Raw genomic sequence first — 22,914 nt, 5'->3', positions numbered from 1 at the left:
GAAATTAAAAGACGCTTACTCCTTGGAAGGGAAGTTATGACCAACTAGATGGCATATTAAAAAGCAGAGACATTACTTTGCCAACAAAGGTCCGTCTAGTCAAGGCTATGGTTTTTCCAGTGGTCATGTATGGATGTGAGAGTTGGACTGTGAAGAAAGCTGAGCGCCAAAGAATTGATGCTTTTGAACTGTGGTGTTGGAGAAGACTCTTGAGAGTCCCTTGGTCTGCAAGGAGATCCAACCAGTCCATCCTAAAGGAGATCGGTACTGGGTGTTTGTTGGAAGGACTGATGTTGAAGCTGAAACTCCAATACTTTGGCCACCTCATGCGAAGAGTTGACTCATTAGAAAAGACCCTGATGCTCGGAAGGATTGGGGACAGGAGGATAAGGGGATGACAGAGGATGAGATGGTTGGATGGCATCACTGACTCGATGGACATGGGGTTGGGTAAACTCCGGGAGTTGGTGATGGACAGGGTGGCCTGGCATGCTGCGATTCATGGGGTCGCAAAGAGTTGGACATGACTGAGCGACTGAACTGAACTGAACTGTCTTAGGCTCCTCTTCTACCCTTTTGCTCCTCAGGAGACACGGACCAGATGATGGGTGACAGGAGCCTCCTGTACCTTCCTTGCGATGGTCCCCATGGGATGATGCTCTCATTTTCCAGGATGCAGCTTCTCCATAGTATGCATCCCATCCCAGCTGCACATCCCCTTCCTTTGTTCAGAACCACTTCAGGGAGCATGAGGAATCCAGATGCCATGTCTTTGTAACTAGGAGTTTCCTTTTTTAAATGAAGATGAAACCCAGGACAGAGCCTGGCAGTCCCCAGGGAATGGCACTGCGGTGTCATCTGAGTGTGAATCCTCGCTTCCTTCCTCTTCTCCCAAAAAGGCCCCAAACCAGACTGCAGGAGAATTCAGACCGTTGTGGGATTGGAAAGAACAAAAGCGACTTGGTTGTAGCCAGCCAAGCTGGTCAAGTGAAAGCTGTCCAAGATGGTGGCCACAAGCATTAGAACAAGCAAAGTCAAAGGAAGGGACACTCTCTTTGACAGGCAGTTACGGAATATGCGATGTTTCTGAATTTTGTTCAGAAAAGCTACAGCCGTCTTTTCCCTTAGCCCAGAGGCTGTCCTGGAGAAGACAAGAAACACTCTGTCAGAACCAGGGATTGGCAGAGAGGGGTCCTCTCGTTTCCCTCTGGCGTGTGGCAGGTGTGAAATTCAGGCCATTATAGAATCTTGGGTGTCCACTGAAGCTCTTGCCAGAGTCCCCATTTCAACAAGAGGGACACACTGCTTTTTAATCACGTCCTGTTGAGTCACTCTCAAATGCAGCCAGTGGGACTTTGGAGACCATCACAAGTGTTCTTAATGCAGTGACTCAGCATAATCCTTGTGCTTTTGATGGAAAATGCCAATGGGCTGATGAGCGTTATCTTCCATCCATAAATACCTCCTGCTTTTTAACACCTACTTGGTTTATAAATTCAAGAGGGCATGGGCTCACTGTGCAAGAAGAGAATTTAGACTGCTCCTGCTTTTCCCAGTATTTCAATCTGCTGTTTCCAAAATGGTCCCGCTGATGTCATCCACAATGCCTCCACCTCTTAGAAAAAATTCACCTCCAGGAGCACTGCTAATATGATTTTTTTTAATTTAGAAAAAATACTTAAATGGAAAAGAAATAAAGGTCACCAGAATGTTGAGGCTTCCCAGGTGGCTCAGCAGGTAAAGAATCCTCCTGCCGATGCAGGAGTCACAGGTGATGCAACTTCGATCCTGAGTCAGGAAGATCCTCTGGAGGAGGAAATGGCAATCCACTCCAGTATTCTTGCCCGGAGAATCCCATGGACAGAGGAGCCTGGCGGGCTATAGTCCATAGGGTCTCAAAAGAGGCAGACACGACTGAGCGACTGAACACAGGATGTACTTTGGTGTTCACCATGACTGGTAAATCTGGTCCAAGATTTCTCCATCTCAGCACAATTAGCATTTTGGACCTGATCATTCTTTGTGGTAGAGACATACTGTGTATTGTAGATGGGGTATTTCAAAGCATCCTTGGCCTCTACCCACTAGATGCCAACAGTGCTCACCCCAGAAGTGACAGCCAGAAAGGTCTCTAGACATTGCCAGATGTCCCCAGTGGGGCAGAGTTGCCGCCAGTTGAAAACCGCAGATATAATAGTAGAGAATGGGGTCCACTTAAGAAATGTGCTTTAATAGATGTTTCAGTCTTAAATCCTGCGGTGTGTGCTGTGTGCTAAGTCACTTCGGTCGTGTTTGACTCTGTGCAACCCTATGGACTATAGGCCACCAGGCTCCTCTGTCCATGGGATTCTCCAGGCAAGAATACTGGAGTGGGTTGCCATTTCCTCCTCCAGGGTATTCTTCCCAACCCTGCAGAACCAAGTGTTAAATAATCAGTGACCCTAGTAGTAATTTTCCCACTGAAAAGACTCTCTCCCATGGTGGTGTGTGCTGATGGTGGTACCATTCTCCACACACTTCTGGAGTACTTCTGGTTCCTGCTGCCAGGCACTTAGCTGCACCCTCCTACCCTGAAAGAATCCATGCCCTCTTGGCTGCACAGAAGATCAGTAACACCCTGGGAAGATCGAGCTGAGGGCATACAAAATGTTTCCAGAACTTTCTAAACACATACTTCACTTTGGGAATTTTTCCCTCAAAGTAGAAAAATCCACACATTTGTGCTTGATGCTATTGCAACAGTACAATCAGTGAGGCAGCAGTGATAGTTTACAGCGACCGCCTGCCTGAGCGTCTTATATCCTCGAATATTTGTTTTGGGGGAGAAAGGTTTCATTTTTCATCTCTTCCCTTTCCGTGGCAGGCCAGTGTGGTGAATTGCCCGGATGACCCCACTCTCTGCTGGACAGAGTCTGAATTTTAGAAATCACCTTTCTGTGTGACTTATGAAAGCATTGTGAGCACCTGATAAGGAACCCGAAAACCAAACAGCTGGTGACTGTGAGAAAACATGGAGGGCCTGTATCTTTTCTCCCATGAGCTCTGAGGGCAGTGCACCTAACCCACAGCAGGCACTCAGTCAAAACTTCTAAACTAATGAATTTTCCAGACATTCTGAAATACAATTGGCCTTCCATGTCTGTGGGTTTCACATCCACGGTTGGCTGAATCCCAGAATGCAGGGCCCATAGATACAGGGGTGACTCTGGGGGACTTGAGCATCTGTGGAACTTGGTGTCTGCAGGGATCCTGGGACCAGTCCCCCATGGACACTGAGAGATGACTGTTCTCGTGGATCTAGTCAAATAACCCAGCCTTTCCCCATCAGCCCTTACTTTTCACTTTGGTGGATTAATGTGAATGTTCTTTATAAAGAGTTCCTTCAGACGGTCTTTCTATGGCAATGGACGTAGGCAGAGGTCTACCCTGACCAGAAGGCACACTTTCTGTTTTTAATGCCTCTGTGAGCTTGTGTGTGTGTGTGTGTGAGTCGCTCAGTCATTCTGACTGTTTTTCGACTCCATGGACTGTAGCCTGCCAGGCTTCTCTGTCCATGGAATTCTCCAGGCAAGAATACTGGAGCGGATTGCCATTCTCTTCTCTAGGGGATCTTCCTGATCCAAGGATTAAACCCATGTCTCTTGTGTCTCCTGAGATGGCAGGCAGATTCTTTGCCACTAGCACCACCATGGGAGAAGCCCATGTATCTTTTAGTAAATGTTTACCACTGAATTCAAAGTGGTATTGGGGATGGAGAACAGGGATCATGAACTCTTCACTGACACCTTTTAATGGCAATTGTGATATTTCTGGTTCAGCCCAAATGCACACTTATCAGTAAATGTACTCAGGTAATTTCCACTGCTGAATTTATTTCATGATATTGTAGGTCCCATTTTCCACTAAGTCCTTTCATACTTTGCAATGATTTCGTATGGGTTAGACAAGTTCTAAGTAAGAAACCCACTTGTGTGCAAGACGAAAAAAAAAGTGCTGTGAGGTTAGTCGTGGAAATATTCAAAGAGTTATGAAACGAAGTCATTGTTGTAACCCAGGGTCCTTGGCTTCAGTGATCCCCTCCTGCATAAAAGCATGACAGAAGCGCCTTCACCTATTGCATTTTTTGCAGGCCTTGGATGGCTTCATCATTGCCGTGACGACAGATGGCAGCATCCTCTATGTTTCTGACAGCATCACGCCTCTCCTCGGGCACTTACCGGTGAGTTTCTGCCCAGACGGCCTTTGGCAGTATGTGTGATCCTCTTTCCCATTCAGGTCTCAGAGTTGGGGTGCTGCAGGTCTGCAGGGTCTGCATGTGAGGAGGGTCAAGGAGTCCCAACCAGGCCAAGGCCTAGCCCCAGGTGCTTCCAGACAAAGGGCAGGTGCAGGACTGTGTCGTCCTGGAATGCGTAAGACCTGAAACAGGGGCCATGGTGCGTCCTCACCCTCCACTGTCCCGGAAACCTCCCGGAAGCCACGTGCCCACAACACAGTTGTCAGAGCTCAGAGCCTCTGTGGAGGCTGATAGACACCTGCAGAGGAAGACAGGGTCCCCCGGGAGCAGGTGTAGGAGTGTGCACCAGATGGCTGGAGATGGGACAGGCTTTGGGCATCCCTAGAGATGTGCCTGGGATGCAGTAGGTGTGACACTTGCTGGTGGCGAGGGTTCAGTGACAGGGATGACCTCGGGGGTAGGGGGGGAGTGAAATACTCTTCAAAGATGTTGGACCAGGAGGACCTTGGGGGACAAGGAGGATCTGGGCAGAAGGGCGAACTCTGCAGTCCAGGGAGCCACTTGGGGCATGGAGTGGGGTGGTGCCGTGGGCGCTCCCCCCTTCCCTCTCCTTCCTCTCTCACCCCCTCCCTCCTTCACTCCCTCCCTCTTCCCTCATACACCCCTCCTCTCCTCCTGAGCCTCTCTGGCTCTCTGGTACCTGCATCAGGATGCTCTGACTCACAGAGCATCACTCAACTGCTGGAGGGCCCCCGGGGGAAGGTGTCTGGCCAGCCTTCCACCTCCCGCCACACAATCATTTATTCCCACAGAGTCTGGCCTGGAAGCAAGCTGTACCAGGAGCATCCTTTGTGACTAATGGGGATGAAATATCCTCTCTTCTGTCTCCTCCCAACAAGCCCCACCAAACCGCTCAGCCCCCATCACCCCCTATTCCCACACATAGGTGGTTGTCCGGCTAGGGCACTGATGGGGGAGGGTAGCAGCCTGCCCTGGGTTCCTGGTCATGGGAAATCATGGACCGGGGTGATACTGGAGGACCATGGTGGCCGCTCCTTAGCCGTGCCTGCCAGGAGCACCATGGCCTTGCTCTGTGGGCAGTTCACCCCACTGGTGGTGCTGAGCCCAGCTTTGCTAAAGACCAGGACCCAACATTGTCCAGGGTCATACTTTTACTCAGAAGCCGCTCCCCCTTCTGCTGATGACGCTGAGTGGAGACCAAAGCCACTGTCCGTGTTTTTCCTTTGCAGGTCACTGCGTGTGGTGGCCCAGCATTTTTCACTTCACAAGACAGATGCCTTTGAATTACTCCAAATCCATCTGACATTGTGGTTCAGCCCATGTCCAGGGTGTGTGAGGCTGGGGGTTGTCTCCCCTGAGAGCCCTTGGAAGGGGCTGGTTCTCACTCAGCCCGCAGGAGTCGGGAATGCATTTTCATCTTGGTTTTTGGGTCAGGCTGGAGTAGTGATGAGTGTGTGTGTGTGTGTGTGTGTGTGCGTGCGTGCGCGCGTGCACGCACATGCTCAGTCATGTCTGATTCTTTGCAACCCCTTGAACTGTAGCCCACCAGTCTCCTCTGTCTGTGGGATTCTCCAGGCAAGAATATTGGAGTGGGTTGCCATTCCCTTCCCCAGGGGATCTTCTTGAACCCACGTTTCCTTATTGCAGGTGGATTCTTTGCTGTCTGAGCCAGCAGGGAAGGCGTGATGAGACCCCATGAAATCTGCATGGTTTCTTTGGGCTGACCTGAGGAGATGGGGTGCTTCTTCAGAGGGAGTTGGGTTTTGTCTTGAGTGGACAGGGTCGAGCAGCGAGAGGCACTGATGCAAAGTAAAGACACGTTGCCTCCACAATGGCCTGGGGTTGTGCCCAGAGCCATTTGGCAAAACAGGATTTGCACTGTTCTGCTTTCTGCTCTTGGTAATATCTGATGACTAAGTTGCCATGTGTGTCAGAGAGGACTTAGTTGATTGGGAATAATTCTTCTGATTTGATATTATGGAACAAGTTAGAGTCATCTTTATGAATTATTTTCTTTTTTAAAAAAGGGTAGAGTTAATATTTCATTGTCACTTATCAGATGGCAGTTAGGCATATAATCTTCATACTTGATCTTTCCTTTATGTAAAAAAAAAATTGCAAGCTTTAAACAGTCAATAGCTAGTCATGCCTTCAGAAAATATGATCTGATTAGATTAATTCATGAATGGTAGCTTCAAGTTTTCCCTTGTAACTCCAGAAAATTCAGCTACCTTCTGTCCCTTTTTAAATAACTGGAACGCTGGCATGCATTTGGCCTCACACTGTGAAGCAACATCCTGATGGCCATTCATGGCTGCTTTGAGGACCAGCACATTGGAACATTTTGCAGCGAGAGAATGAGAGAAAGGCTTGATCATTTTGCAGGTCCCACTGTGGTGCTGGAAAAGACTCTTGAGAGTCCCTTGGACTGCAAGGAGATCCAACCAGTCAATCCTAAAGGAAACCAATCCTGACTATTCATTGGAAGGACTGATGCTAAAGCTGAAGCTCCAATGCTTTGGCCACCTGATGCAAAGGGCCGACTCGTTGGAAAAGACTCTGATGCTGGGAAAGATTGAAGGCAGGAGGAGAAGGGGATGACAGAGGATAAGACAGTTGGGTGGTATCACTGACTCAATGGACATGAGTTTGAGCAAGCTCTGGGAGTTGGTGATGGACAGGGAGGCCTGGAAAGCTGCAGTCTATGGGGTCGCAAAGAGTCGGACATGACTGAGCGACTGAACAACAACAACAATAATGCTGGTTGTACACATGAAAGCCCTGGCCAGAAGTACAAGGTCAAAGTGGATTATGGGGTCAAGTTCCTGGGGCAGTCACAGCAGGGTGAAGAGGTCACAGAGAAGGAAGGCAGAGCGCCTGACTCATGATACCACGAGATGCAGTGCTTTCAAGGGAGCATCCCTTGGCCCTCCTTCTCCACCCCCGCCTGCCCTTACCTGCCAGGAGAGTCCACCTGGTCCAGGTCACCTTGTCTAGGTGGCTCCAGGTCAGAGTGGACCTGGGAGGGTGCCCTGACTAGGAGAGGGCCCAGCAAGGAGGTGTGGCTGCACATCAGACTTGATCCCAGGTGAAAAGGGTCCAGGTCACCATTAGACTTGTTTGACTTTTCTGTGCCCTTTGATCTGTATTTATCATGCATGCAGAAGTATGTGTAAGACATATAGTCTGGTTTTAAACTAATGATAAGGTGAGCATCAGCACACATGTAGCAGTCACCAGGGGTAAGACAGACAGCCCAACCAGGCCCACAGAAGTTCGTCTCTGCTCCTTTCCTGACACATCGTCCACCACGTAGAGATGGCCATTTGCAGATCGTCCTGTCCTTGTTCCTCTCTGTAGTTCTGCCAACTTGTTTCTTAATTATTTATTTTTGGGTCTTTATTAGGGCACATGGGCTTCTCATTGTCGTGGCTTCTCTTGTTGCAGAGCACAGGCGATAGGTCCACAGGCTCAGTAGTTGCGGCACTCGGACTCTAGAGCATATGCTCAGTAGTTGCAGCATATGGGCTTAGTTCCTTCACAGCATGGGAGATCTTCCCAGATCAGGGATCAAACCCAGGTGCCCTGCACTGGCAGGCAAACTCTTAATTACTAGACCACCAGGGAAGACTGTTCTACTGACTTTTCTGTTAATTCATCATGAATCACTATAACTGAGTATGCCCTTTGGTTTATCTGTGTGGAGACAGAGCCATGGACAGTGTTCTCTGCTGACCTCTCCTCTCGCTCAGCTTTGAGGTGGCATTTGTCCATCTCACACCGTCCAGAGTGGCCAGCATTGGTTTGTCGTCCTTGCTGTAGGCACCTGCTACAATCCCTGCCCCCAGGCCAGCGTGGAACTCTGAGAGAGCGCGTCTGTGGATGTCTGTCTGTATTTCCTACTGGACATTTGTGAGCGTCCCTCAGAGAGCTGACCGTGTGTAAGATCGCTGGATCGTGGGGTAGCGACCGGTCGCCATTACTGAGTGACGCCTAGTTGTTTCCATGGTGACGCCACTGATTCACCCTCCATCAGCTGGGGGTAGAGAATTCCTGCTGCTCCTTGTCACTGGAACTTGATATTGATGGAATTGTCAGTTTTTGTCTGTCTAACGTGTGAAGAAATCTTGAAATTTTGCTTTTCTCCCAATGGCTGGTGTGACTGTCTTCACGTACTTTGTCAGCCATTGACTTTCCTTTCTTGTGACAACCTCGTTCAAGTATTTGCTCTTTTGCTCCTAGATGTGCAGTAACTTGTAAGCACTCTCTCCATGTTCTGCTTGCTAGTCCTCTGCCAGGTGCTGTTTTATTAATAATTGCCTCTTAGTCACTCTGCCCTAAGGTGACAGTGATGGCCAGACACACAGCACCCAATGCTGGACAAGTGACATTGACAGTGGATCAGTCACATGTGCTCACAGTCCCAGGGAGGCGTGTGCTCCGAGTCATGCGGGCACGTGTGGGGGCTGCACTGGGGAACAGGGCAGGAGTGGTTTGGCAGTAACAAGAGGGTGAGATGCCCCTCAGTTCCCATAAAGGATGTGACTGACTGGCAGGGCACTGAAGCCCACTTCCAGGATGAGCAGTAACTGGCCCGGGGGCCCCCAGTAAGGAGGTTTGTTTAGTTCAGGAGACCTGATTGGTGGCAAGAAGGATCTGTCAGTTGGGGTGGTGAGAGGGGTTCAGGAGTCCAGTCAAGGCCCTCTCAATGCAGTTAGATGACAAGGCCACATGTCACTCTGAACCTGCATCCCAGGCACACACCACAGGTCTGTGCATTGCAAATAACTGCTCTCACTTGCAGTTTGCCTTGCCCTCTCTTTAGAGTCTTTTGAGAAAGAGAGTGTCTTTAGAGTTGGTTCTTTTTATACCTGAATTCATCCTTCATTCCTCCTGGGTAAAAGCTGTTTTCTGTACTGTCTTCGGAGAGTCTTCCTGTTTGGCAGGCGTCAGCTGGATTCTGAATCTTGTTGTTCAGCCACTCAGTCATGTCCAACTCTTTGTGACCCCACGGACTGTAGCACACCAGGATTCCCTGTCCTTCACAATCCCCCAAGAGTTTGCTCAAACTCATGTCCATTGAGTTGATGATGCCATCCAACCATGTCATCCTCTGTCTTCCCCTTCTCCTCCTATGGTCAATCTTTCCCAGCATCAGGGTCTTTTCCAATGAGTCGGCTCTTAGCATCAGGTGACCAAAGTATTGGAGCTTCAGCATCAGTCCTTCCAATGAATATTCAGGGTTGATTTTACACATGGTGGTGTATATATATGTCAGTGCTACTCCCTCAGTCTGTCCCCTTTCCTTCCCCCACTGTGTCCACATGTCCATTCTCTACGTCTGCATTTCTATTCCTGAAGGGCAGATCGTTGATAAAGTAGCCAAGGGAATAGCAGCAAGTTGGCATCAAGAACCTTCCATCTGCAACACGTAAATGATGTTCCAGACAATGTGATTCAGCTATGGGATGGTGCCTCCTCTCCCTCGTCTCTGGAGTCGCCACAGTTTTAATAAAGAGAGCTCACTCCGCGCATTCAAGGGACAGTACAATTGCAGGCATAATTTACTCTCCTGTGAGCACTAGTGCTTAAATTCTCAAATTGTCATTGTTTGTGTTGGTTTCCAATGCACGGAAATTGCATAATAGGAATTTAACAGCAAAGACCCAGAAAGAGCTCGCTCTGTGCCAAGCGTGTTCTGAGTTCTCCTCGTGTGTCAACTCTTCATCCTCACAACCCCTTCTCCCATGGCTTACCTCTCCCTCCTCCCTCCAGCATTCATCTTTGTCCTGTGCACGACCTGTGTCCTGGGGTGCCCCCACAGCCCTCTGACCTGCCAGTCATCCCCAGAGGAGGCTCAAGGCCGGGCAGCCCCCTGCCTTGCACCTGCCACCCCACTGTCAGGGGCGTGGGCTTCTGACCGGCCCTTGGAGAAAAGACTGTGGTGACTAGTCATTGTTTTCAAGGATCCAGCATCTCTTTAAGAAGAAAGAGTACTGTCATCTGTGAGCATGAGTCATGTTCCAAAAAACTAAAGGGAGTGGGCTTAAAATAGAATCAAGAACATCAGAAGGGACTTGGAGAAAGCCAGACTGGAAGATGATGGCACAGTGAGTACTGTGGTTTCAGAGAGATGAAAACAGGAGCCTCTATGTGGGGAGCCCGGGAGACCCCGGAGTCCCTCCCTCCACCCCTGCCCTTCAGTGGCCACCAAGCCTGTCCTCCAGCCCTGGAGCCCTGGCTGCAGGAGGGGAGGGACTTGCCTACTTTGCTGTGTTGCTGGAAGAAGGGGCCAGAACACGGCATCCTGAGTCGTTGGCGGGCGGGTGGATGATGATGTTGTCAACTGAGCCCTCTGGACTCGGCCCCTTCCTCCAAGTCTCCCTTTCCCTGGACCTGTTATAACTGCCTGACTTCTGTGCTCCCCCCCTCCTCCAGCCACTAGAAGGTCTGAAATAAAAGCAAAGTCCTGCCCGCCTTTGTCCATGTCCCCCAGTGGATGCCCTGGCACACAGGCTCAGCCCTGACTCCCCCAGAGATGCTAAGGCCAGACCCCACCGCCCTTTCCCTTCCCTCTCCCTACTCTCCTCTCCCTTGCTGGGCCATCAGGGCCCCCATCCCCACTTCTATTTGGGCCTAGACCCCTGCCTGGGGCACCCAGACACCCCCTCTACCATGAAGATCCCTCCCTCTGGGAACTGTCCTGGGAGATCCCCTACCCCATCATTATGGACTCTGCACCCTGTCCTCAGCATCCTCTAGGCACCTTGTTTTTATTTCTGTCACAGTGCTAGCCACATGGTTCTTTCAGTTCATCACCATGCTTTTCTTGAAGGCCAAGCACCATCCAATGTCAGGGGTGTGGGTGAGGCAGGCAGAGAACCCACGTCATCACTTGAAAGAAGGAGAAAACTTAGGGTTGTGTCCTACGTGATTAACAAGCCACCATCATGCCTGGCGTCTGCCGTGTGCCCTTGTACCGGCAGCGGACTTGAATCCGCTCCTCTCACCTCACAGCCTCCTCATTCTTCAGTGGAGCAAACTGCAGCTTGGAGGGCAGAGCTGTGCTCACATCCCACCTTGGGGGCTCCCACCTGCCTCTCCCCCCGCCCCCTAGGCCTTACCCCCTGGGCAAAGGTGTGCCGACAAAGGTTGGTATAGTCAAAGCTATGGTTTTTCCAGTAGTCATGTACAGATGTAAGAGTTTGACCATAAAGAAAGCTGAACGCCAAAGAATTGATGCTTTTGAACTGTGGTGTTGGAGAAGACTCTTGAGAGTCCCTTGGACAGCAAGGAGATCAAACCAGCCAATCTTAAAGGAAATCAACCTTGACTATTCATTGGAAGGACTGATGCTGAAGCTGAAGCTCCAGTACCACCTGATGCGAAGAGCCGATTCATTGGAAAAGACCCTGATGCTGGGAAAGATTGAGGGCAGGAGGAGAAGGGGGAGGCAGAGGATGAGACGGTTGGATGGCATTGCTGAACCAATGGAATGAGTTTGAGCAAGCTCTGGGAGATGGCGATGGACAGGGAGGCCTGGTGTGCTGCAGTCCGTGGGGTCGCAAAGAGTTGGACGCAACTGAGCGACTGAAAAACAGCAAAGATGTGGCCTTCCCTAGCGGGTACAGATGACACAGGTACAGTGGCCAGAGGAGCAAGGGTGAGATGAGGGTCCTGTTGAGAGTGAAGGGCTGTCACGGGCGCTTTCTCAGGGGAGATGATTTCAAAGCCAGAAGGATGCGCAGGAGTTACCGAGCACCAGGAGAGGGTGCAGAATGTTCCAGCCAGAGGGAGCAGCCTGGGGGAAGTTCCAGAAGATGAGGACAGCTGCCAACCTGAAGAAAAGACAGTTTGCAGGGCTGGAGAAGGTCTAGGGTCAGAGGGTGTGCTGAGCAGAGCCTGATGAGTGAATCAAGGTATTTGGGCTTGTCCCGGGAGCAGTCGGACAGTCAGAAGCCAATGAAAGGATTTAAGCGAGATGGTGACTTGATCTGATACAAGGCTTCTGGCAGAGTACAAATTGGGCAGAGGACAAAAGTTGATGTAGGAAGACCGTCTGGCCATTCGCCAGAGATGATGGTCTGTATGAGGGTGGAGGCCATAGAGAAAGAGAGGAATGGATCTGACAGAAACTTTATTAACTTTGTATTGGGGTATAGCCGATTAACAATGCTGTGATAGTTTCAGGTGGAAAGCCAAGGGGCTCAGCCATACGTATACATGTATCCGTTTCCCCCCAAACTCCCCTCCTGTCCAGGCTGCCACACAACACTGAGCAGAGTTCCCTTTGCTATGCAGTAGGTCCTTGCTGGTTATCCATTTAAAATATAGCCTTGTGTATCTGTTCTTCCCAAACTCCCTAACTATCCCTTCCCCCAATCCTTCCAGCAACTATAAGTTCATTCTCTAAATCTGTGAGTCTCTTTCTGTTTTGTAAGTAAGTTCATTGTATCATTTCATTTAAGATTCCTCCTATAAAGGATGTCATACGATATTTCTCCTTCTCTGTCTGACTTACTTCACTCAGTATGACAATCTCTTGGATCTGAGAGAATTTGAGGAAGGAAAATCTCACAACATTTGGACACTGGATGTGAAGATGATAGGGAGAGATCAAAGATGCCAGCTGGGTGTCGGGTGTGGGCAGGTGACTGCCTAGCAACACTGCACGTGGGGAGAGAACACGGGAGGCAGAGGGTATGGCATTGGGGATGTGTGTGGATCTGGGGTCCTCAAGGGCATCTGGGTGGCGGTTGGAAGGTTAAGCCAGGACTCCCAGGAGCGAGTTGCCTGCCTATACAAATGTGAGAGTGTGTACAGTCGGTGCTTGACGCTGTAGGCGGGGATGAGTTTAGGCAGGGATGGAGGCATGCCTGTCTCCTCTCTCTCCTCCCATGGTCTCCCACCTGTACTGGCCACATGCCGTGCCATGCTAAGTCACATCAGTCATGTCCGACTCTGCGACCCTATGGACTGTAGCCCACCAGACTCCTCTGTCCATGAGATTCTCCAGGCAAGAATACTGGAGTGGGTTGCCATGCTCTCCTCCAGGGGCTCTTCCCCACCCAGGGATCAAACCTGGGTCTCTTAAATCCCTGCATTGATTGGCAGGCAGATTCTTTACCACTAGCCACCATAAATTTAAATCACCCCGTGTGCTCTGACCACGTGGGGTTATTTAAATTTCAATTAGAATAATTAAATACAATTAAAAAGCCTGTCTTTGGGGGAATTTCCTGGTGGTCTGCTAGTTAGGACTTAGTACTTCCATTGCCAGAGCCCCAGTTCAATCCCTGATTGGGGAACTAAGCTCCCAAGGGGTGGCTACAAAAAAAAACATACATATATGTCTTCAGTCACACTAGCCCCATTTCAAATGCTCAGAAGCTGTGTGGCTCGTGGCTTCCCTCATGGCCAGGGCAGGTTACAGGCCATTTCCATCATCACAGACCACTCTAGTGGACAGCACTGGGTCCAGGCTCTACTGGATTTGTGTCCATGGGTGCCCAGGTCCTCAGAAGAACAAGTACAATTCCTTAGATTAGATACCTTTGAGAAGTCAACAGGCAGCTGTTGGCTGGCCTGAAGGCCAGAGGAGGAACCCTGCCCTCTTCAAGGTGCTTCACAGGAGTGGTTGGCCTGCTGGGGCTCCACGTCAGCCACATGGCCCCAGCTAGAACTTGGGAGTCTCAGCACATGAGGTTCCTCTTCATGTTTGTGTGGCCTAAGCCTGAATTCTTTCTCGGGCCCATAGGCAATAGCGTGTTTGCATTTGAGCGAGTAAACCCTTCTAGATGACAATTCATGACCACAGAGTCTCCACAGAGAATCAGATCTGGAGCTTCTCATTTCAGAAGTCGGTTCTGAGTCGTCAAGAAAGTTCAGTTTCTGCTCTTGCTTTTGTTTTCCATCTTCGTAGAGTGTGTACCTTTGTTCTTTTCTTTTCCAGTCGGATGTCATGGATCAGAATTTGTTAAATTTCCTTCCAGAGCAAGAACACTCGGAAGTCTATAAAATGCTCTCTTCCCATATGCTTGTGACGGACGCCCCTTCCCCAGAATACTTAAAATGTAAGTTGAACTTCACTGGTTTTATGAGAGAGAAAAATAAGGATCTTATATCAGAAAGGAACGTTAAGAGTCCACAGCCATACCACCCTTAAGGTGCCCGATCTAGTCTGATCTCAGAAGCTAAGCAGGGTTGGGCCTGGTTAGCACGTGGATGGGAGAAAGGAAGTTAGAATGAATTAAGAAGGGAGGACTAATTTTAAAAATAATTTTCCTTGTGACTCAGAACATTTTCAAGATCCTTAGAGGTATATTTTAAGTTTAAAGCTAAAACTGGAGTTCGGAATACGTAAGACGAACTTTTATGTGGAAATTTTGAAAAGCACAGAGCTTTAGAATAATAACTTTGTTTTGCATGTGATAACAAGAGATTACCTTTTTTTCATATGAGAGCATTTTAGTAATAAAGGATACAAAAATCACTGAATAATCTGTTTATTTTGGAGGATGCTAGAAAACTAGATTTGTATGATACTAAGTAACCAACTAAAAACTGAATAATTAGGTCAAAACTCTCTTCTGAGGCTGTCATCTGATTATTTATATACATTTGCAGATTTTGTGGAATTTTATAGTTTTTATCAAAATCAGCAACTCAGAAAGCTGGCCTGGTCACTTAATGAAGCACGTTCTTTGATGATGATAGCAACAATGCCTTATACTTATTCAAGCCTTAGTTCATTTTCCATGAATAATTTGTCCTCTTGTACATCTGATTTTCCTTCAAAGCAAAGTGGAAAGATTAAATTAAAGAGAGCAGCTCTATGTGAGCAGCTTTATTTTAATATACCATATGAAAACGACCAGAACTAATCAATGCCGACAGAACCAACCGCAGACATCTGTGGTTAAATTAAGACTAATTGGCTCCGAGTATGGGATGCAAACTATCTATAAACTATGGAGCGGAAAAACCTATGTTGCCAAGTTTATAAAACCATGTCCGAAAGTCAGCTATAATGAGACAAATAGCCTGGCTATGTGTTGACCAAACCCTGTGAGTTTCCCAAGATGCCGCTTGTTTAGTCTAGAATCATCGGCGTAATGCTTTTATTCCCTTTCTCTCCTTTTTTTCTGTAACGGCCCAGCTGACAACGATTTAGAGTTTTATTGCCATCTTCTCAGAGGCAGCTTGAACCCAAAGGAATTTCCAACTTATGAATACATAAAATTTGTAGGAAATTTTCGCTCTTACAACAATGGTAAGCATTCATTGTCATACAGTTGCGGTGATTGTGTTGGGTTTTCTCATGCAGACCTGCCCATGGGGGCAAGAGTATCGCTGTGGGGAGGAGCAGGGAGAGGATGTGTACTCCGCATTGGTATTTGGATTTCTGTGTTCCAAAGATGTGTTTTTGTTGCTCGTAAATGGGTATCGCCCATTCGGGAAGAACACACCCCCACACCTGTTTATGCCAGCGCACTAATGCCGCCAAAAGGCACATTATTCATTTATTTATTTTCAGGCTAATGGAATAGTTCTGTGCTGCGAGAAATAAACAGCAGTTAATAAAGAACAGGCTCAGCCTACACACAGCCAAACAGGGCTTCACTGTGACATGAGGATGCGCAACCTTGGCATCTGCATTTTTATCCTCCTTTATACAGAAATGCCTAGAGCCTGTTTTCATAGCTTCAGTCCGTGGGCCTTCTGGGCTTCCCTGGTGGCTTGGAGGGTAAAGAATCTTCCTGCAAAGCATGAGACCGTGTTCGATCTCTGGGTTGGAAAGATCCCCTGGAAAAGGGAATGGCTATCCACCCTAGTATTCTTGCCTGGGAAATCCTATGGACAGAGGAGCCCTGGCAGGCTACAGTCTGTGGGGTTGCAAAGAGTCAGACATGACTGAGTGACTAACTTTTCACAGGGGCCTCGTGTTCAATCTGGATGTGGTCCTTTTATAAGAAGCTGCCCACCTCCGTTAGATGAATTATCAAACCACATAAGCCAAGCAGTAAAATGATGCTTTCTGGAATTACCCAGATAACTCATTGTGTCCAAACTCTCAATTATACTTAAACCCTCTGTTTTACTTTTGACCCCAAAATAAGAACACAGGCCTGATGCCAGAGATTCAGAAACACAAGCCCCAGCACACAGCCCCCATTGAGGAGCCCAGCTCAGAGTGGCCAATCCTCAAAACCCGACACAAAACACCTAATTTTGAAAGGTCTAGCATTTCATCAAACAGCAAAGATGGGGGAAAAAAACAGAAAGCAGTGTTGATAGGAAATGGTGAAAAGAGAGCAGAGGGAAGGAGAAAGCACACAGAAACAAATACAGAAAGATGAAGGGCGATGGGAAGGAGGGATGGGCGGTTGGGTGACAGGGGGACTGGTGAAGACCCCCTGACTTGTGCCTCTTCACTTGCTGTTGGCTCTGACCCACAGTCAAGTCCATCACCCCCATCGAATTAGTCCCAGAGTTTCCAGTAGAAGCAGCCAGAGTTGTGACCCTGAGTCCTAATGCTGAGCTCATCAGGATGTCTCTTCCAGCCTCAGAAGATCCCTGTTGTATGTTATTTGCATAAACATACAGGATTTGCTTAAAAGGCTGCACCGATTTGCTAAACAGCATAATCCTCCAGGCCCAGCATTCAGGGCTGATTCCTGGATGATGGGCTCCATGGCCGATTTGGCACTGTTCTGAGAAGCTCCCCCAGGGTTTGAGTGGTTGGAAGTGGTAGCAGCTCAGCGTTCCCTAGTGTGTGTGTGTGTTAGTTGCTCAGTTGTGTCTGACTCTTTGCGATGCTATGTATTGTGTAGCCCTCCAGCCTCCTCTGTCCATGGGATTCTCCAGGCAAGAATACTAGAATGGGTTGCCATTCCCTTCTCCAGGGGATCTTCCTGACCCAGGGATCAAACCCAGGTCTCCTTAATTGCAGACAAGTTCTTTACCATCTGAGCCACCAGGGAAGCTCCAGGGAACCCCTAAATCTGGGCAAATCAGGGTGAAGCCAAGGCTTGCCCACGTCTAACCTGACTCATCTGAGAGGCTTTCCTGAACCACATGGGTTCATGTAATGAACCACACAACTGAGTAAAGAAGCTGACCCAAGAGGTGCCCCATGACAAACTCAGTTTGGTGCCAGCCTGGTGCCAGTGGTTCCCTGGGTGAGGGAGCTCGTTACTGTGCAGAGTCCCGGGTGTGGCTGGAAGTTTCTAGTTCAGGAGACCTGAGGGTGGGGCTGGGATTGAGCAGAAGGAAAAGAGCCTTGGGGTTCTGATACAAAGGGGCTTTGACTTTGAGAAACACTGTCCCATTGTAATCCTAAAGGCTGTTGTTTGCATAGGAACTTTTTAAATTCATTGCAACAAAAAGAATAAAATACTTAGGAATATATCTACCAAAAGAAACAAAAGACTTATATATAGAAAACTATAAAACACTGATGAAAGAAATCAAAGAGGACACAAACAGATGGAGAAATATACCGTGTTCATGGATTGGAAGAATTAATATAGTGAAAATGAGTATATTACCCGAAGCAATCTATAGATTCAATGCAATCCCTATCAAGCTACCAACAGTATTTTTCACAGAACTAGAACAAATGGGAAATAGATGGGGAAACAGTGGAAACAGTGTCAGACTTTACTTTTTTGGGCTCCAGAATCACTGCTGATGGTGACTGCAGCCATGAAATTAAAAGACGCTTACTCCTTGGAAGGAAGGTTATGGCCAACCTAGATAGCATGTTTAAAAGCAGAGCCATTACTTTGCCAACAAAAGTCCGTCTGGTCAAGACTATGGTTTTTCCAGTGGTCATGTGAGAGTTGGACGGTGAAGAAAGCTGAGCGCCGCAGAATTGATGCTTTTGAACTGTGGTGTTGGAGAAGACTCTTGAGAGTTTCTTGGACTGCAAGGAGATCCAATCAATCCATCCTAAAAGAGATCAATCCTGGGTGTTCATTGGAAGGTCTGATGTTGAAGCTGAAACTCCAATACTTTGGCCACCTCATGCGAAGGGTTGTCTCATTGGAAAAGACCCTAATGCTGGGTAGGATTGGGGGCGGGAGGAGAAGGGGACGACAGAGGATGAGATGGTTGGATGGCATCACCGACTCGATGAACATGGGTTTGGGTAGACTCCGGGAGTTGGTGATGGACAGAGAGGCCTGGCGTGCTGCAATTCATGGGGTCGCAGAGAGTCGGACACGACTGAGCGACTGAACTGAACTGAACTGAGAACAAATAATTTCACAGTTTGTATGGAAATATAAAAAACCTTGAATAGCTAAAGCAATCTTGAGAAAGAAGAATGGAACTGGAGGAATCAACCTGCCTGACTTCAGGCTCTACTACAAAGCCACAGTAATCAAGACAGTATGGTACTGGCACAAGGACAGAAATATAGATCAATGGAACAAAATAGAAAGCCCAGAGATAAACCCACGCACCTGTGGACACCTTATGTTCGACAAAAGAAGCAAGAATATACAATGGAGAAAAGACAATCTCTTTAACAAGTGGTGCTGGGAAAACTAACTGGTCAACCACTTGTCAAAGAATGAAACTAAATTTATTTATTTTTATTGAAGGATAGTTGCTTTACAATATTGGTTTGATTTTTGTCATACGTCAACATGAATTAGCCATAAGTGTACATATGTCCCCTCTCTCTTGAACCTCCCTCCTACCTCCCACCTTTTCCCACCCCTCTAGGTTCTTACAGAGCCCTAGTTTCACTTCCCTGAGTCGCACAACAAATTTCCATTGGCTATCTATTTTACATTTGATAGTGTATATGCTTCTATGCTACTTTCTCCAGAGGAACCTGTCTGGCTACAGTTCATGGGGTCTTAAAGGGTCGGACACGACTGAAGCAGCTTAACACATGCTTCCGTGCTACTTTCTCCATTCATCTTACCCTCTCCTTCCTACCCTAACCCTTGTCCTTAAGTCTATTCTCTATGTGTACATCTCCATTTCTGCCTTGCCTAGGAATTTTAATGACACTCCTCTTGCTTATGGAGCTCTTCCAGGCAACTCTGTCCTTGAATTAATATAAGTGTTGGCTTGGATGTTGCTTAAAATGTGTGCAGTGGCCATAATGCCACCTGCTGGGGTAGCAGCTTATCCCCATTGGCTACGTGCAAGGAAGGGCCCCCAGAGTGCCAAGACTATGGAAATTATGGGATGCTGCTCCCATGTGTTTCCATGACAACAGCGCACATGCTGAATGAAGGGTACCAGGCTGTGATTGGCTGGTGAGCAGTGTTATCCTGTGAATTTACATCTCCATGACTCTCATTAAGATGCTACTGAACACTGCTTTGAAGCTTCCTGTCATTTATCACATTTTAGAGGGTTTCAGGGAAATAGCATAGCTTCATTGAGAATACCTGAGACTTTTCATTTTTTTTAACCAACAAGGTTTTATTTTCAAGTTGAGACAATGTTTGTTTGCCAGAAACAATGTGTGGAAATCATGTGTGTGGTTTTTCTTTTTTTTTTTTTTTGAAACTGTTACTGCTAAAAACACACAGCATGAAAATTGGAAAATTTTAAACCAAGAATCTAAAACCAGCGTGTCTTTCCAGAGCCTGCTAAACAAACCAAAGTTAGGGGGTCTTTCTTGAAAAAAGAGTCTCAAAATGTAATTGTGGAAAAGCTGAAGTCTAATTCTCACTTGGATTAAAACAGCAAAATATGTCAGACGAATGAATTTCTGAGATGGAACCCTATGCAATCACCAACATCCAGCCGTTTTTTATCTCTCAAGTAAGGCTTAATGTAAGAAATCATTCAAATTTGGTTCTGTAGGTTTACTTCTCAATAAACATGAAATAATGGAATAATAAAAACAGCTCACCTTAGGAAGGTTTCCTTAGCACCAGGTCCTGGGCTCAGTCCTGACACTGGTCATCTCATTGAATCCTGGCAGCAGCCTCTTGAGATTGTCCTAATGACATTACCCTATCTTTTTCTTTAATTGAAGAATAGTTGATTTACAATGTTATATTAGTTTCAGGTGTACAGCACAGTGATTCAGTAATACATATATGGGTATATATGTACATCCCAGGTGGTGCTAGTGGTAAAAAAATCCTCCTGTCAGTGCCGGAGATGCAAGAGATGCAGATGGATCCCTGGGTCAGAATGATTCCCTGGAGGAGAAAATGGCAACCCACTCCAGTATTCTTGCCTGGGAAATCCCATGGACAGAAGAGCCTGGTGGGCTACAATCCGTGGGGTTGCATAGAGTCAAACACAACTGAGGGACTGAGCACACATATATATGTACATATATGTATTAAATATGTATGTGTATATATATATGAATATTAAAAGTGAAAGTGTTAGTTGCTGAGTCGTGTCCAACTCTTTGGAATCCCATGGACTATAGCTCACCAGGCTCCTGTGTCCATGGAATTCTCCAGGCAAGAATACCGGAATGGGTAGCTATTCCCTTCTGCAAGGTATCTTCCCAACCCAGGGATTGAACCCAAGTCTCTCACATTTCAGGCAGATTCTTTACCATCTGAGTCACCAGGGAATCCCTACATATGAATATATATATATACACATATATATTCTTTTTCAGATTCTTTTCCCTTACAGATTATTACAAAATACTGAGTATTATTTTTTGTGCTATACAGTAGGTCCTTGTTGGTTATCTCTTTTATATGCAATACTGTGTATATGTTCACCTCAAACTCCTAATTTATTCCTCCCCTCCACCAGGTTTCCCCTTTGGTAACCATAAGTTTGTTTTTAAGTCAGTGAGTCTGTTTCTGTTTTATAAATAAATCCATTTGTATCTTTTTCTTTTTAGAGTCCACAGATGAGTGATATTATTTGATATTTGTCTTTGACTTACTTCACTTAGTATGATAATCTCTAGGTCCATCCGTGTTGCTGCAAATGGCATTATTTCATTCTTTTTATGGCTGAGTAGTTTTTTTTGTTTGTTTGTTTGTTTTTTGGCTGTGCTGGGTTTACATTGCTGCACAGGTTTTTCTCTAGTTGCAGCAAGTGGAGGCCACTCTCTAGTTGTGATACACAGGCTTCTCATTGCAGTGGCTTTTCTTTGTTGTGCAGCATGGGCTCTAGGGTAGACGGGCTTCAGAAGATGTGGCATGTGAACTCAGTAGTTGCAGCTCCCAGGCTCTAGAGTGCAGGCTCAATAGTTGTGGCACATGGGCTTAGTTGCTTCATGTCATGTGGAATCTTCTCGGATCAGGGATTAAACCTGTGTTTCCTGCATTGGCAGGCAGATTCTTTACCACTTAGCCACCAGGGAAGGCTAGGGTGTATGTACCTTTTCAAATTATAGTTTTCTCCAGATATATGGCATTATTCCGTCTTACCAGAGGAGGAAATTGATACATAAAAGAGTTAAGTCTCAAGCAGACAGGTGGGACATGCGGGACCCACATTCGGAGCGAATCTAACCCGGAACTCATATTCTTAACCTCAGTGCATTGCTGGTCCTTACAAATCTAGCTGAGAATTACACATTTAAATGCAAACATAGGCCTCTCCCTGGTATCTAGCATCCTGTAGGTCCACAATGTTTGTTCCTGTGCACATCAGGTGTCCTGGATGTTTAGGTCCAGGATGTTTAAGAGTGCCTTAGACTTAAGTCAAAGGCAGACACACAGACATGGACAGGACTGTGATGAAGGGATAGGTTTATGCTCACAGATCCCTAGAGCTGCACACCATGAGATGCTCCAGGGCAGGCCAGGAGCAGAGGGGGCTGATGAAATGTGGGTGAGAGCGTCTGTCGTGGTTTCTGTGGAGAAGAACAGGCGAGGTAGAGCTTGGACTTGGCTGTGTGAATAATTTCAGCAGGCTTTGGAGTGTCAGGGCTTCCATGGTGGCTCAGCAGGGAAGAGTCTGCCTGCCAGTGCAGGAGATGAGGGTTCGATCCCTGGGTTGGGAATCTCCCCTGGAGAAGGAAATGACAACCCACTCTAGTATTCTTGCCTGGGAAATTCTATGGACAGAGGAGCCTAGTGGGCTATAGTCCTTGGGGTCACAAAAGAGCTGGACACGACTGAGCAACTGAACAACAACTTGGGGTTAAGGGCTGTCCCCATTGCCTGGTCCTGGTGTGATTTGGGCAGGTGGAGAGTGGCTCAGAGTGTGAGAGCCAGATGGAGATGTTTAGGGAGTGTGAACATTGGATGGGTTGGTTTGCATCTGAAAAGTACACCAGAAGTGAGTGGTTTACTATCTCTAGGAGTTGTCTGACCCTGAGAGGAGCAGTCCCTCTAGCTCAGCCAGGCCCCAAAATTCAAAACATCAAATACAGAAACATGATTATTACACAGGCCACTCCACACAACTTCCCCAAGGTCCTAGGCAGGCACAGGGTAAGAGCAATATGTAAAGGGTAGAAGGGATGACATCAGTTAACATCAGTTTTATTTTAATTGAATACCTGCTCATACTTTGAGGAACTATTAATATATAGGAAACCCAACTTGGGTCCATTTCCATGGAAAGTCCTATTATTTCTGTAGGGCTGACTAATTTGAGGAGCATTGTCTGATTCTATTTGGTTTTTTTAATTTTTATCTATTTATATATTTATTTAATTTTGGCTGCACTGGGTCTTCATTGATGTGTGCAGGTTT

The 22,914-nt window shown here is 47.3% G+C and overlaps 1 protein-coding gene across 5 annotated transcripts in view; it reads left to right on the top strand.

Annotated features, from left to right (window-relative positions):
- The window catches only part of NPAS2 (neuronal PAS domain protein 2), a 195,786-nt gene that overhangs the window by 122,321 nt on the left and 50,551 nt on the right, over positions 1-22,914 (top strand). For all 5 annotated transcript variants that reach the window (XM_081591527.1, XM_081591529.1, XM_081591526.1 and 2 more), the window contains 3 exons: positions 4,130-4,219; positions 14,208-14,328; positions 15,414-15,527. In XM_081591527.1, coding sequence (XP_081447653.1) covers positions 4,130-4,219; positions 14,208-14,328; positions 15,414-15,527 — 325 coding nt within the window. The remainder of the gene's footprint in view (positions 1-4,129; positions 4,220-14,207; positions 14,329-15,413; positions 15,528-22,914) is intronic.

Source organism: Giraffa tippelskirchi, chromosome 4 (genome assembly GCF_054371585.1).
Source record: "Giraffa tippelskirchi isolate mGirTip1 chromosome 4, T2T-mGirTip1v1.2.pri, whole genome shotgun sequence".
Classification (NCBI taxonomy): Eukaryota; Metazoa; Chordata; class Mammalia; order Artiodactyla; family Giraffidae; genus Giraffa; species Giraffa tippelskirchi.
This window is presented reverse-complemented; position numbering and strand designations above follow the sequence as displayed.